At 37.8% G+C, this 16,046-nt stretch overlaps 1 protein-coding gene across 1 annotated transcript; it reads right to left on the reverse strand.

Moving 5' to 3' along the window:
- Positions 1-4,855: 4,855 nt before the first annotated feature.
- Positions 4,856-14,678, reverse strand: LOC134661716 (small ribosomal subunit protein eS8). The gene is made up of 6 exons (XM_063517889.1): positions 14,552-14,678; positions 14,210-14,316; positions 13,901-14,000; positions 10,899-11,074; positions 9,420-9,549; positions 4,856-5,001 (listed from the first exon to the last, which is right to left on the reverse strand). The coding sequence occupies exons 1-6, from the start codon at positions 14,553-14,555 to the stop codon at positions 4,892-4,894; spliced, it is 627 nt and encodes a 208-aa protein (XP_063373959.1). The 5' UTR covers positions 14,556-14,678; the 3' UTR covers positions 4,856-4,891.
- Positions 14,679-16,046: the final 1,368 nt, after the last annotated feature.

Consider the following 16,046-nt stretch of genomic DNA (forward strand, 5'->3'; position numbering starts at 1 on the left):
TCGAATGTTCGAGAACATCCCAGAATATTCTGGAATATATTTCCATGATGAAGGTTCCTCTTTTTACCTGAAGGGTGGTGCTTTTGAAGATATAAGGGTAGATAATTTCGCCCTCTAGACATTTCTAGAACACTTCAGAGCGTTCGAGAGTATTCGAGAGCATTCCACATCATTTAAGAACATTCTGGAGGGTTGTCGAATGTTCCAGAACACTCTCGAATGTTGTGAACTCTGGAATATTGGGCGCCATTTGATTTTTGCAACTACCACACAGTCACATGTCTACTTTCTGAGCGAAGCCGGGTACCTCAGCTAGTAAACTAATAATACAATGCCATTATTAGTGCAGGGAAGTCAATGAGCACTGTCCTACTGATAGAACCACGGACAAAAAAATTGCCCTTGGTACTACCAGTAGGACCACGGGCAACTAAAAAAAACCATTTTGTATAAGAGGTACCACCCTAAAAAAAATTTTTCACACCACCTATTCGGAAAAGAGCTTTTTCTTCCCTGCTAGGAGGGATCCAAGTGGCACTTTTCCTCCCTGCTAGTAGGGATCAAAGTAACACTTTTCTGTTCTAGCACACTGTTTTTACACTTTTTTGCATATTATTTTTTTGGGTTAAATAATCTGTTTAACCTTTTCCACGCCAAAGACGTATATACAGGGTGACACCCAAGACGTAATACAAAATAAGTAATTCTGACTTAATTGAAGATCGAGAACACGATGCACTAACTCGTTAAAGTTAATCAAAATTATTTTTTGTAATTTTCTAACAAAATAATTAATTAAAATCTCGTAGTGTGGACACACTGTCGTGTGGCACCTATTTGTCGTGTTAACTAATTCTGACATTTAAAACATAAAACTACACTCATATGATGTAAACTCGAAAGCAATGAAAATGGCTAACTTTTTATGGTGATTCTCATAGAAGGATACCGTTTTTGTTGCTCTTGAGTGCAGTAACATTCTTTTGTACATTATGTCTAATAATGTAATAATTAGCGATAAGTAGGTACTTGTTTAAAAGATTTTATTGCTAAATCAGACAAATCCAAAGTTTAGACTTATTTCAACAAATGTTCGAAGTGACCACCAACTTGCGCTTCACATTATTCTGCACGACGTCGAAGATTCCTCCCGACTGATTCTACCAAGTACAAACTGGTTGGCATTCAGAATTTCCTATCCAACGCTCAGGAAAAGTTCGGTCAAGGTAATTTCGTACCCGCAAAGAAAAATGTGCTGGAGCCCCATCTTGTTGAAAATACAGATTCTGTGGCTTCTGGGGGTCGGATAAAATACGTAAGCACCTGTGTTCGAAACGCCTCCGAGTATCTTGGGCGTCGACTTCTACGTTGGACATGAACTGGGACTGTAAATTGCCCATGGTCTCTCAGATTTTATGCGAGTATGTAGGAGTTGATCAATTGCCGTGTTGGAATTGGGCACTCTGTACCGTTCGTGAAAAAGTGCTTGCGTCCGCACCGTACTCCGCGATGTAAAGTACATTTCTGCCATTACAACTCGCTGGATATTTGTAAATGGATATGGAGGAGGCATTATTCATTTAATAACACGAGTTCGCTACAATGACAGGCTAACCAAAGTTTGTTATGACAAGCGATTTCAATAATGTGTCAAAATGCATTTTATTCATAAATTATCGGTCGAGATAATCAAAAAAGGTGAGTGCTTACTACAAAAGTGGTTACAAACTTTTTTTTCCATTTTAAGTAGGGTAACCATACCGAGCCTAAAAATTAGAGATAAAATTAAACCAATAATGTTAATGATTACTTTAACAACACGAGACCTAGCAGGGGCTTATAACACCAGGAAAATGATTCCGAAAAACATTTTGTATTACGTCTTATGTGTCACCCTGTATTGGCACCGTAGGTCCAACGCCAAAGACGGATTAATCGGTCACAGACCACAGAGTAACATCGACCTACGTGCATAGACATAAAGTTCAAGTTTTGACCACAGACTTGTCATTTTCGCGCTCGCGCTTGACAGACAGCTGAAGTGTGCGAAAGGGAAGCCATCAAGTATATGAACATCGCATGAGTGCGAAAGAGTCAGACTACAAATGAGAAAACGTGACCATTTTTGAGTTTGACGACGGCCGCGGACGGCCAAGAGCGTATCACCGTAATTTTCAATTTGAAAAATATACACAAATTCGGAAGAAAACTATTTGATAAAGTAATACAATGAAGATAGTGTCTTGTAGTGTACCGGATTTCAGTGTCACGGGGCCAAATAAACCTAGCAAATACTTATTTCAGAGGAATAATGATATTCCGAGCGAAATTTTCTTAACGATATTTTGTCAAATTAACAGCATAAAAAGTGTAAGAAGCCGGTTTATACAGTTGATTATAAGTTTTTCTTCCTTTGTGTGCTAATATTTTATCATATTACTCAATAATTTAAAATATATTGTGTAAAAACATAAACTGTTACTTTACGCTAGGGCTTGACAAAATGTTCAGATGACAGTATCGATAACTTGTCGGTATATTAATAGCTATGTAATCATTTCTTCACGAGACATAATTAAGATATTAACCTTTATAACCGACTTCAAATAATAACGATTGTTAAACCATTTTGAAGGTGCAGATGTTTAGCAGTAAATTTAAACTTCACTTTTTCAACACAGTAAGAGTTAGACTAAGATAAGGCTGTAATGATTTTGATCCGCGAATATTCGGCAACTATTCGGTATTCGGCCTATTCGGCCACTTTGCTGAATATTCGGTATTAGGCCGAATGTTGCCTACTATTCGGCCGAATACCGAATATCTGTTGCACCTACTTAAAAAGAAAAATTGCAGAATAAAAATAACCAAAAACTATGTAGGAATATTTATAATGTGTTCTTGGAAAGTTGGTAAATACGAACACCCTTTTTTGAGCATTTCTTGATTAAAAAACATTTCATTTTTATCATGAGTCTGTTTTGTTTGACTCTATTCATTAATGCTTTTCAACAAAAATATATCTTAGCTAAGGTTGAGCTTTGTTAGCGATCAGGTTTCATAATAATTGTGACTCAAAATGTTCGCATGTCATGCCGAATATTCGGTATTCGGCCGAGAGAGGGGCCGAATATTCGGTATTCGTTATTCGGCCAAAACCACTATTCGGGGCATCTCTAGTTTATTTTATACATCATAATGTCGTAGAATTTTAACGTTTAAAATAATACATTTGAAAAAGTAGTCGATAAAGCAATCAAACACCGACAGATTATTAATATGTTGTAACATGACATCACTATTTTTGATCTCACATAGACAATTTACGCACACACTTGCATTTCATTTTTGGTCGCACTTTTGAAGATTGACAGTTGTTCTTGTCTATTCTAATTCTATGGTTTTGACACTACAATGACGTGGCGTCAGAGTGACAGCTTTTGTTTGACACGGCGTCTTAAAGGTTAAGCCAAAGAGTATAATAATATAGGTATATGGGTTAAGCCTTCGATCAACACGGGCTTCCGACAGGTCGGAAGAGATAGGCCCAAGCGATATCTTGACATTCAAATCATTCTGCCATTTTTCGCGGGGGGGAACGTGCACACAGTCGCACTTCTCACACACTTGCATACAAAATCCAATCTGTAATGACGACACAAATACATAGAAAATGACACGCGTCAAAGACAAATCTTGCACACCTCGATCTGTTTTTGTGTACGGACGAGTCACAAGTGTCACAACACGCACACTAACACATTTTCGTCAAGAGATGAGAAGTCGGATTTGTTGCTCGACCGATCCGCAATTTGTACTGGGCGAGAAAAATCGATAAATCCAGCAATTACATGAGACTAAAATATAATATAATTGTGTTTAAATATAATTAAACGTATGACATGTAAAAAAAATATTACGTGTGTAATGTAACACCTTCTTTTTGTAAATTTGATGTCCCCGACCTCTTTTTACAACAAAAAACCGAGCAATTAGGCATTTTTTCTGCTGATGTGTTCACTCGCGCGTCTGGACTCGGTCTAGTTAAAAATCCGAGCGCAACTAGTTTTATTACCCGCGCTAGATCAGTTGATCTTGTACCTAGGCAGAGGGGAAATAGTGCGAATGCCGCATCCCTTCCGTGTTGATCGAAGGGTTAAGCATCAGATTGTGTCAAGCGCGAGCGGGAATTGTATGTCTGTGGTGTCAACACTAAGATTTTTTTATTTGCCTCATAGTTGATGTGAAAAGCAGTGTGTCACACGGTATCAAAATTATTTCGTCTTGGGCGTTAGGGCGTTTTTTTTTTGTTGTCCCAAACACTTTTTTTTCAAATTTGGGATTTTTAATGTTATTTCTACTCAGAATCACGAGGTCTTTCTATACTAAAAGAAGTGTCCCAAAATTTCCATACATTTTTCGATCTTTCCATTACGCGACCACCATACAAAGTCTATGAAAAATGGTGACGGAATGGAAATAAAAACCTTAGGACACTTTTTTTCTGCTATTAGGATACAAAGAGCTCGTGATTCCGAGTAGAAATCACATAAAAAACCCCAAATTTGAAAAAAAAGTGTTTGGGACAACAAAAAAAAAACGCCCGTTGACACTTGAATCCCTCATTACGCTCAGGATTCAATATACGCCCTTGACGGAAATATATTATTTTGATCCCTTGTAACACAAACTACTATTCTAGGTTTTACTGTACGACTTTGTCCGATTTATTATTTATATACATATATCCATGCCAGAGTTGACTATGGAACCCAAAAAATGCCAAAACGCAATTCGTCATGCGTTAGCATAACGTCAAAAATTCGATGTGTACAGATAAATGAAACAACATGAATGTGGTTTAGTGTTTTATTTCTACATTACATGTCCCTTATTTTGCTCTCTTGGACTTGATCTTCCTCAGATAGAACTCCAACTCCTTGCCTTCAAGCACGTAACCATCGGCGCGGCCGCACTGGCCCGGGCGGCTTGCAACGCACGCTGCATTAAACAAACAACAATTACAACAAGCCAATACAAATACACTTTCACAAATAACATTTTAAACTATCAGAGTAACTATGACAAGTAGATCATACAACTGCTAGACTGGCCCCAAAACGGGAACAGTCAGAAATGCAGATTCAAAACTTTTTGATTTCATCATATTAATTGTATCCTTATACATCCCGGTTTCCTGTATTTAAAATTAATCATTTCAAACCATGCACGAAATAAAGTACCAGATAATTATTACAAAAACATAGGATAAGGTCAATGTGGTTAATTCCGTCCACGAACGTACATTTCTTTGCTTTTCAATCGTAGGAAAAAAAACATCTGCTTTTTGATTGCTGAAACTAAAAGCAACCGCTGCTTTGTTGATGAAATTATAAATTTTGTTCGTTGTTCGAGAAAAAACGCTAGTAGACGGAATAGTCCCTATGACGGAATTATCCACATTGACCTTACACTTATTTTTTGACACAATTTCTATGTAATAAATCGGATAGAACTAAAAAAAGTTTATAACCGCAGCCGCGGCCCGCGATACTCTCATACTCGTGCGCGCCCCGGACGCTGGGGCCCGGCGATGCACAGGCCTTTATATTAACCTTGTCGCTTGTAACTACTAGATACATGACATACAACAATTAATAAGCACTGTCATAGAAGATAAAAAAATGGATTCATTATTACCCCTCCAGTACCATCGGTCCATTTTCCCAATCTGTCTACTTTACCAAACGGTCTACTTTCCCGATCTGCCTAATTGCTTTTCTCAATCCGTCTAATTACCTATCGGTCCACTTTCCCGATCCGTCTAATTGCCGATCGGTCCACTTTCTTCATTGGTCTACTTGACCAAATGGTCCGCTTTTCCGATCCCATGAAAAACATTTCATGTAAAATGTTGCCAAGACGAAACCACAAGGCTCGGACTGTCAAAAAGTTATCAGATATCTTGTAGAGCCAAGCTTCTAACTCTACAAGCCCTAACATCACAAACTCTACACCTTAGTCAAAATACGTGGCTTGGCCGTTTTGTTAGTACAAAAACAATTGTATAATAAAAAATTATGAATAGATTTCACCTTCCGCCCATCACGCCCATGTGACGGTAGCGAAACGGCCAAGCCACATATGTTGACTAAGATGTAGAGTTTGTCATGTGAGGGCTTGCAGAGTTAGAAGCTTGGCTCTACAAGATATCTGATAACTTTTTGACAGTCCGAGCCTTGTGGCTTCGTCTTGGCAACATTTTATATGAAATGTTTTTCATGGGATATTGTTTACTGGAATGATCCCAGACATTTTGTTCGTTGTAGTCACAAAACGGTAATTTGCTGCAACGCAATCAGTTATATTTGATTAAATACTGTCAGAACAATGACGGTGTCTCACTCGCACCTGTTACAATACTGATATGTCGGTCCTCTGAGGTTGACACATATTGACTTGGCATTATGCTGGCACTAAGCGTTTTTAGTATTCAGAGAAACTGGTGGTTTGCGTGTATAAAAAATACATTTCGCGAATCGCCAAATGAAAGTTCGCGAAGTTGGTACTATGCTACGAAACGAGTGAACCAATGGCGAAAGTAGACAACGTGCTCAAGTAGACAAATCGGGAAAGTGGACCGTTTGGCAAAGTAGACAGACCGGGAAAGTGGACCGATGGTAAAGTGGACACATCGCGAAAGTGGACCGTTCGGTAAAGTACACAGATCGCGAAAATGGACCCTTTGGTAAAGTAGACAGATTGGGAAAGTGGACCGATGGTACTGGAGGGATTATTACATGGTTCTATAGAGGCCTATGAATCAAATTGGTTGACTGTACAAGTATACAGTCAAGTTAAATGTAGACACGGACAAAGTGCCACAAATGTGTACATGTCGTAGTCAGATCGTATAATCCGCCGTATTACATTACGGCTAGCCGTTTTACAAAACAGAGGAGTTTTGAAATGCGGCGGTTCGACGATTAGCCGGATTGTCATTGCGATACGTTCTTCAATAAGGCGGCCTACGTTTAGCCGCATCGTATCTACTATTTAGATTGTAGAGTGACCAGTTCTTTCGGTCGCCTACGTAACCGGAGTTTGACAATGTTTGCAATTTAATTTATTTTTACCATGGTCCCACCGCACCACATGTGTTTCTTTTCCAAAACGTTTCCTTCACAACTTAAATAGACGGAGCTCCTATTTCTGGGCGGTTTGCCCTTCGGTCATCTGAAGCTACCTAACGAACCTAACCTACTTACCTACCTACGCTTTTTTCCCCAAAGTGTAATGTTTTCACGGACGTCTCACTAAATCAATAGGTAGGTTAGGTTCGTTAGGTAGCTTCAGAAGCCCGAAGGGCAAACCGCTCAGAAATAGGAGCCCCGCGTCTAGTTAAGTTGCGAAGGAAACGTTTTTTGAAAAGAAACAGTCCGACGAACTCCAGATTTGATGGACACCCCAGCGTTTTTCATAGTTTGTTGTTATGTCAAGCAGCGCCACGAGTGTTAAAAATGGGAACTAAAAACTGTCAAAGCGGCGGCTAATGACTCGCTGTATTACATTACGGTTAACCGTGTTGAAGAACGTATGGCACGTCATGCTCCGTGGAAACCCCACTGTCTGTTTTGTGATTTATTGAAACGTAATGCTGATGTACACAATATGTACTGAATTAGTACATACTTAAAAATAATTGTACCTCAATAGATCGAGAGTACAATTAACTCAATTCGGACTTGCTGTAGAGCATCTCCCCAGCAACCCCAAAATTTATTTAAAGAAAATTCACGTAAATACCTACTTTTTAGTAAATAAGACACTGAAAAAAATTGTACTGTGGTTTTTAACGTTGAATCAGTTAGCCATGGCTAGTTAAATTACCTAATTGTCGCCAGGACGCAAGCGCATCCAATCCAGCCGACTTCTCAAACGTACGAAACTTTGTATTTTTATATACAATGGGATACACACATTTTATTTATGTTATGAACTTGGTTTCTGGTGAGAGTTCCAATGTTTTCTTGTCAACCAGCAATGGTGCATTGATCATAAACGTACCTATTTATTTTTAGGGTTCCGTACCTCAAAAGGAAAAAACGGAACGGAACGGAAACTGCTGAACCAATTAAGTTGAAACTTGGTACACATATGTAAGTCTGTAACCCAAAGACGGACATGTAACATAATTAAATGAATTTTAAACATAGGGGGCACTTTTCGGGGGTGAATGAGACCGTTAAAAAACAAAGTTTTGCAAACTATATCGTGTTATATATCATATTAAAGAGCTCATTGTGAGAATCTCAAATATATTTTTTTTGTTCCAGGGTTCCATACTGAGGTCTTATGAAACAAATGAGTTCTTCACTAAGATACATACAGATTTTAAAATGTGGAACTCAAGCCCTTTCATAAATGATACCCCACACTTGACCTAATAATAGTACCCAGTAACATTGCTGGTTGACAAGAAAACATTGGAACTCTCACCAGAAACCAAGTTCATAACATAAATAAAATGTGTGTATCCCATTGTATATAAAAATACAAAGTTTCGTACGTTTGAGAAGTCGGCTGGATGCGCTTGCGTCCTGGCGACAATTAGGTAATTTAATTAGCCATGGCTAACTGATTCAACGTTAAAAACCACAGTACAATTTTTTTTCAGCGTCTTATTTGCTAAAAAGTAAGTTTACGTGAACTTTCTTTAAATAAATTTTGGGGTTGCTGGGGAGATGCTCCACAGCAAGTCCGAATTGAGTTAATTGTACTCTCGGTCTATTGAGGTACAATTTTTTTTAAGTATGTACTAATTCAGTACATATTGTGTACATCAGCATTACGTTTCAATAAATCACAAAACAGACAGTGGGGTTTCCACGGAGCATGACGTCGTATGGCGCCGAATACATTCCGTCGGATTTTCATTCAGTCGCATTCAATCCGGCTAATCGTCGAACCGCCGCATTTCAAAACGCCCGTTTTGTAAAACGGCTAGCCGTAATGTAATACGGCGGATTATACGATCCGACTGCGACATACACACTACCTTAATGTATGGGCAAGAGCGTATCGTAAACCTTGCCTGTACATGTCATCAAACTTCATGTTATTACAGAAGGAATTTTTAAAAGGAGAGCTAAGTTAGAGTGTATCGCGGCGGCTAGGTGCGGTGCGTGCGACTATTAAGGTAAGGTAAACAGTTATTTCAGTCCAACGGTAATGCTTCTGTAAATGCATCAATAATTGATATTATACTAGCGACCCGTCTGGGCTTCGCACGAGTACCTTAACAAATTAAACTCCTAAACCTTCCTCAAGAATGACTATTGATTGATAGATGAAAACCGCATAGTAAGAGCTCATTTGATACGGATCGACATAACATTAGGACTTGATATTAGACTTGCCCAATAGTCTGCCAGTGTGGAACTGTTCCTCTAGCGCAGCTTCGACTTTGGAGAGACGCTGTCTTGAGATGTACTTTTTGGCGGTCTTCTTGCTACGCTTCTTATTGATGATGGCATCCTCAGCTTCAGTCTGGAAATAATAGTCATATGATACAGTATAAAGCAATTTATTACTCTATACACCATTCTTAGAACTGAAACCATAGAAAACCCCCAACAGATTTTTGGGTTATTCGCAGGCATTGTCATCAAGTTGTTACCACTCGTAACAGTTGGGAATAAAATCTGTTTCTTTTTCCTTTCAGTACTTGTTGTCAGAAGGCGGCACTACCTCGCTTATGATGACTATTATCGAGTTGTCAGACGGTTAGGGCGAGTTTTTATTTTCATTTGCAGTTTTGCAAGATTTTGAGAGGATTGCATGAATTCAGTTTTGCATATTTATCAAACACATTTCAAACGAAACGCAAATCATCATTTTGTGCAACCCAACTTAAGTTCATACTATAATAAAATTTAATTTGTTCATAATTACTAAAATTTACTTTTATATATTTATTGAAACTATTGTACAGGTGTTGACATTATTTACCAGTCAACCAATGGGCCAAACAAGGTTTGTAAAATTTACATACATATTAACCCTACAAAAATATGATGTCATGTACATATTATTATATTTTACAAAACGTAAGACTAATTATTTTAAACTCAACTCTAGTTTGATCGAATTGCCGTTCTCATACGCCCCTATATTGTAAATTTCATTAAAATCGGTAGAACCGTTTTTGAGAAATCATTAAAAAATGTATGCAAAAGTATCTAAAAAATTTTATGATTTGCCACTACTGTAACTGCATCTTTAAAAATTCTTACTATTTGAAGGATCTTGCTCGAACGATTCTATTTGTAGGTTACTTTCAAATATCATGCAATACCAACTATTTTGTGCGATGCAAATATTTAAGACAAACAGTTGTGTTATTTATTATAAATAGTTAAAGATAAGATAAGATAAAAAAGATAAAAAATATATTTTATTGCACGGAAAGGATACAACAGTGGTTACAACACGAGTTACTGGTAAGAGTTGTGCATAACTAAATTGACATGCCGAAATTCCAGGAGTCCCCGCACTAGGCTAGGCCTGTATCGCGGGAGACCAGATGTACATTGTATGTCATGCAAGTTAACTTAAGAGGAGAAAGATACCTAATTCTAATTTTAACAATTGTGTAAACTATGTAAGTCTGTCTGTTATTACATTACTACTAATTTTTGTTTCTAGGTTCACCTTTAGTATCAGTTATAATATCTCAGTCTAATCAGTTATTTTTATATCTATTAAAGTTTTCAGTTAAACAGTTTTTAGAGTTATACAATTTTAGTCTAGTTTAGTTAGTTTTACATTTATTCGAGAATTGTGTTAAATTTTTAGAAGTAATGTCTCAGTTAAATGTAAACTATCTGCATACTTACTAGTTTAGCACCCTTCTTCCTGCCTAGCGGCAACAAGTAGTGTGACTCGTACCACTGACGGAAGGGAGTCGCGTCCACCACAACAATGGCGTTCTTCACCAGCGTTTTAGTACGCACCAACTCATTGTTAGACGCATTGTACACAACATCGATGATGCGAGCCTTTCGGGTGGAACCTGAAACAAATCCCAATCAATATAGCTAAATACAACTTGGGGCAAGAGGGCTTGCATGTACAAACAGCAACACTCTTAACTGTCCATCGGCGGACGTTATGTCTTTTGTAATAAGGATCAAATAGTGACGGCCAAACATATCGTAACGTACCTTCGTTAACATAGAAATTAAGATATGTTGCGATTTATTTGGCCCCTTTTGCCGACACTACGTGCGCCGCTCTAGTGCTAAGCCTACACAAGTACAAATAGAAGCGGTAGTCTGACAAGCCATTTCCGGCAGTAGAAAATGCTGCTTTTTTCTACTGCCGGAAATGGCTTGTCAGACTACCGCTTCTATTTGTACTTTTTTAAAAAATGTAGGCACGAAGGGTCAGCTTCCCATAAAAAGTTATCATTTTGCACCTTTTTCTATTGACAAAGTTTTTTGACAGACTATACATTAAAATTACTGTAGACCATTAATATTCATATCAACCACAAAAAATGTTTTATATCAATCATTCACATCGCATGTAGCATGAACATTCGCAAGACCAAGCCAAAACAATTTAATGTTTTACTATTCTACCTAGCCTAACCTTTTTAGGGTTCCGTACGCAAAGGGTAAAAACGGGACCCTATTATAAGACTCCGCTGTCCATCTGTTTGTCACCAGGCTGTAACTCATGAACCATGATAGCTAGACAGTTGAATTTTTCACAGATGATGTTGCCACTATAACAACTTAACAACAAATACAAAAATAGATACTTTGATTTTATTTACCATTTAAGGTGTTTGCTGCTGTTAGAAAAAAAGTATTGTGTGCAAGGGTTGCACTGCAACAGTACATAATAAGTTTCAAGCCTGTTTTGAACTTCTGCCCTTGGACATCAAGACTCATCAAGATCATGAATTCATGACACTTATTATGTACAGTCAAAGAATTTCCTACCCATTTTGCAACCTATACTTAATAATAATGTAGTGGTGTAAGTAATGCTACGCTTCTACATTATTACTTGATGTCACTACAGGGGTGACAGTCACTGTTTGACAAAACCCCTTTAAAAATTAAGAAAAAAAAAACATTTTGTACTTTGTCGGACTTCCGGTTCGAGCGCCATCTTGATGGTTAGCCTCGAGATTCATTCCTTTTTTACAGTAAACTAATGTGGTGGTGTTGTGAATGGAGTAATTATCTTGAAGCGCGTTTAACCACCATTTTGGAGTCAACGGCCGCTAGTCCACATGGACCATTTTATTTAAAGTTGTTCCCTATACTTTTTTTTAATTTGTGAATTTCTTTGTTATTTCTACTCAGAATCACGAGCTCTTTCTATCCTAATAGGAGAAACAAAGTATCCCAAGGTTTTTTTTCCATTCCATTACCATTTTTCATAGACTTTGTATGGCGATCACGGAATGGAAAGATCGAAAAATATATGGACATATTGGGACACTTTCTCCTATTAGGATCAAAAGAAGTTGATTAGGAGTAGAAATAACATATAAAATCACAATAAAGAAAAATTATATGGGGGACAACTTTAAATAAAATGGCCCACATGCTTCTTATAAGGCCGCTATCGCTTGACAAGAGCGAATAAAATCACCATACACTGTCTTGTACTAACCGTACAATTTTAGTTGTATTACCTTGCTCCTAATACCTTGATACTGGCGAAATGGTCCCACTGGACTGAAGCCATAATTTTAAAAGAATGAATGAACTTTCACATTGATTGGCTTATCTCTGTGCAATATCCTCCTAAGGCCCAAGGCATACAAATGCAAAACCAAGAAGCACTAATAACAACATGACGTTCGTTCTAGAAAAACCTCTACATCCCCATACAAAATGATATGACAATGTAATTATGTCCAAAGTGTGCTTACACTTTGAAGTTGTGAACCTATAGTGGAAGCACGGACTACTGAATATAAGTTTAATGACCTCCCATTGGAGGCACCCGGACAGGGAACAAGTGAAAAGGTATTCTAATGTAAAACTGACTCCTATTCATTCCCAGCTCCCAACAACCACTAAACTTAACCCCTCTATGCGGCATGTCAAATTTGGTCATTGAAAAAGTGACCTTGACATTTAAAACAATAGATTTAATTTCTCAGGCACCGTACGAAGGGTTAAGGAACTAAAAGACCAATTGACCCGAAGTGGAACACTATTTAGTGAGCTTCAATTCTGCAACCCACTTGTGTAATTTTCTCACAATGCATACAATTTTCAACACGAGAATAAAGAACACTAACATTTTGATTAATAATTCAAGTCATTTGTAGTTTTTAAGCTAAAGGTACTGTGGCTTAAGACATTTGTCCCTCAGGTGCTACTGAGCACTAGCACATGCTTAAAATAAGCTACAGTGACAACATGTCTAATAGATAAATACTACATAAAAATACATGCATAAATCTGGAACAAATACACATGTAGTGTAACCCGTGTAACACTAACACTAGGCAGTGACACTACCATCTAAGCTAGGAGGCCGTTATACCCACGGAACTAAAAAGTATTTTAAGATTACAATGTATTAAACTTGAAAATGGCAAGCCGGCAAGGTTTCCAGATGATTGAGCCAAATGGATTATCAATATTCAGGGGGCTATGTAAACTTTCTTTCGCAAACCTTGCTTTTAATGCCTCGCGATCATAACAAGTGAAGTAGCAACCAAGTTTGCCACATCATTTGAACCTAATAGAGGCATGACTCCAACTTACTCAGGTTCAAATTACGAAGCATTTGATAAAAAAAAATATGAGTCAGGGTCAGCGCAGCATGGACAAGCAAAAAAGTGCAAATAGCATGGATAACTTACACTCAGATCCCCAAGAGAAGTTGCCTGTGTCAAGGCGCAGGGCTCGATATTTCACGTTGCCACCACGCGAGCGCACTAAATGAATACGCTGGGAGCCAAGCTGCAATTAAGGAAAAGTAGCATTTAACAATGGTATCCACTTAGTGCAGATATGACTACGTTAATTAAGTCACATGTACACTTTTATAGGTTATAATATACAAAACAACTCGCATTAACAAATAAGTACTTATTAAGGCACATCACTGTAACTTTTAAAAGGTATTTGGCTTGGCATTCAAAAAAGATTAATTAACACACAATCCTTACCTTAGTGTTGGCTGCCGGGCGACCCAACTCATACTTCCTCTTCTTACGAATGGGTGCACGTTTGCCGCCAGTGGCTCTTCGCTTATGCCAATGATCACGACTGATACCTGATAAAACGGATAACACTCACTTAAAACTTAGAATATACACTAAAGACTTGCAGCAGTAAAGCTACAGGATCCGGCATGAATTCACATAGTGATTATGGACTAAACCCGAAAATATTAATACGAAATACGTAAAGGAATTAATGTCACATTTTACACCGCTCTTTAAAGAAAACTGAAATAAGAAACACGAGATTATAAGAGATTAAATATAAAACTACACGGAGGCACTCACCCATCTTTGCTGGATCGCGAAAGAAAGGATAAGTGGTAAGTTTGACGGAACCAACTCTACTTCGTCGAGTCTGTAGTCTATGGTATATTACTTCTATAACGGCGTTATCACACGGGTTTTTTTATGCACTCCGATATTGGATTGCAGAAATAAGAAATAATATGTACTTTTTTTCGACAGTTCTTATAATATATTGTAACAAATAAGTATTCTTTCGAAGACATTAATTAGTATGTTAAGATGAAAACGTTTAGGACCGCAAAGAAAGGCGCCCTTTTCAAATATGAATACTTCACTATCTTGAATTGTGGTTTATCTGAAAGAAAACATAATTGAACTCGGAACTTAAATTAAATCACAATTGTGTTCACAATCACTTCAAATCTGAGTAATTAATTATAATAACTTGAAACTATTTCACTGAAATCCACTAGATCAAAGAAATGTTATAACTTATAATAATTGAAAGAGTATGCGACCTTTCAAATAAGGAATTCGTTATTATTTGGATTTAACAAAAAATATCAGCCAGATACTCGCTATTCTATTAAAAAAAGGCGCGACACTGAAAAATACATAATAGTGTTAACAGACGGCCGCACCGGACCGCAACGTCCGCGTCGTTAGTGCAGTCCGGTACGATCGTGTAAAAGCCAAAACAGACTACCGCACCGCAAGTATACTTGGTCAAGCAGATCTTGTCAGTAGAAAAAGGCGGCAAATTTGAAAAATGTAGGCGCGAAGGGATATTTCAAATTTGTCGCCTTTACCTACTGACAAGATCTGCTTGACCAGTATACTAAAGGGGTTTCCAGATTAGTCAATTTTTCGCCAATCTGATTCAATTGCCCGATCTAATCAGGAGGTGCCAATTTGGCTCGCCGAATTCAACCGCCGATAATGACCGATATTACCGATAAAATGAGGTGCAGACGCAAGAATACCAATTTGTGAGGCCAGTATTTTCGTTCTAGGGAATTTTTTTTCAAATGACGTGTAAATAACACTTGCACTGCGTAGGCTATCAAAATCGCTGCAGACTTTTCTTGGTCTAACTCTACAGAATTTAACCCTTCGTATGTAGCACTGACCAGTGCGAACGAATTGAAACCTATTGTATTCAACAGGATTTAAATTCGTGCGCACTGATCAGTGCTTAAACATACGTATAGGGTTAATCACCAATTTGCATTCCATAGATACTAACTGATAGTAACTTAAAAAATTGGCATTTTTGTGTCCGCACCTGCTGATTTGACCGGGGAATCAAATTGGCGTTTGCGTCCGCACGGCCTGATTCGATCGGACAATTCCAACAGATTGGCTACTGACTTAATATAAAAGAATTACTATATCAATGAGATTGGCAAAAAATTGTCTCCATAGTAAAGCCGAATATATGATCACGAGCCATGTTGCGGAATTTCATTGAGAGTACTGCGACGGGATAACGCCAGGAAGATGACTGACCTGTCACCCTATAAGTACATGAGAA

Source organism: Cydia amplana, chromosome Z (assembly GCF_948474715.1).
Source record: "Cydia amplana chromosome Z, ilCydAmpl1.1, whole genome shotgun sequence".
Classification (NCBI taxonomy): Eukaryota; Metazoa; Arthropoda; class Insecta; order Lepidoptera; family Tortricidae; genus Cydia; species Cydia amplana.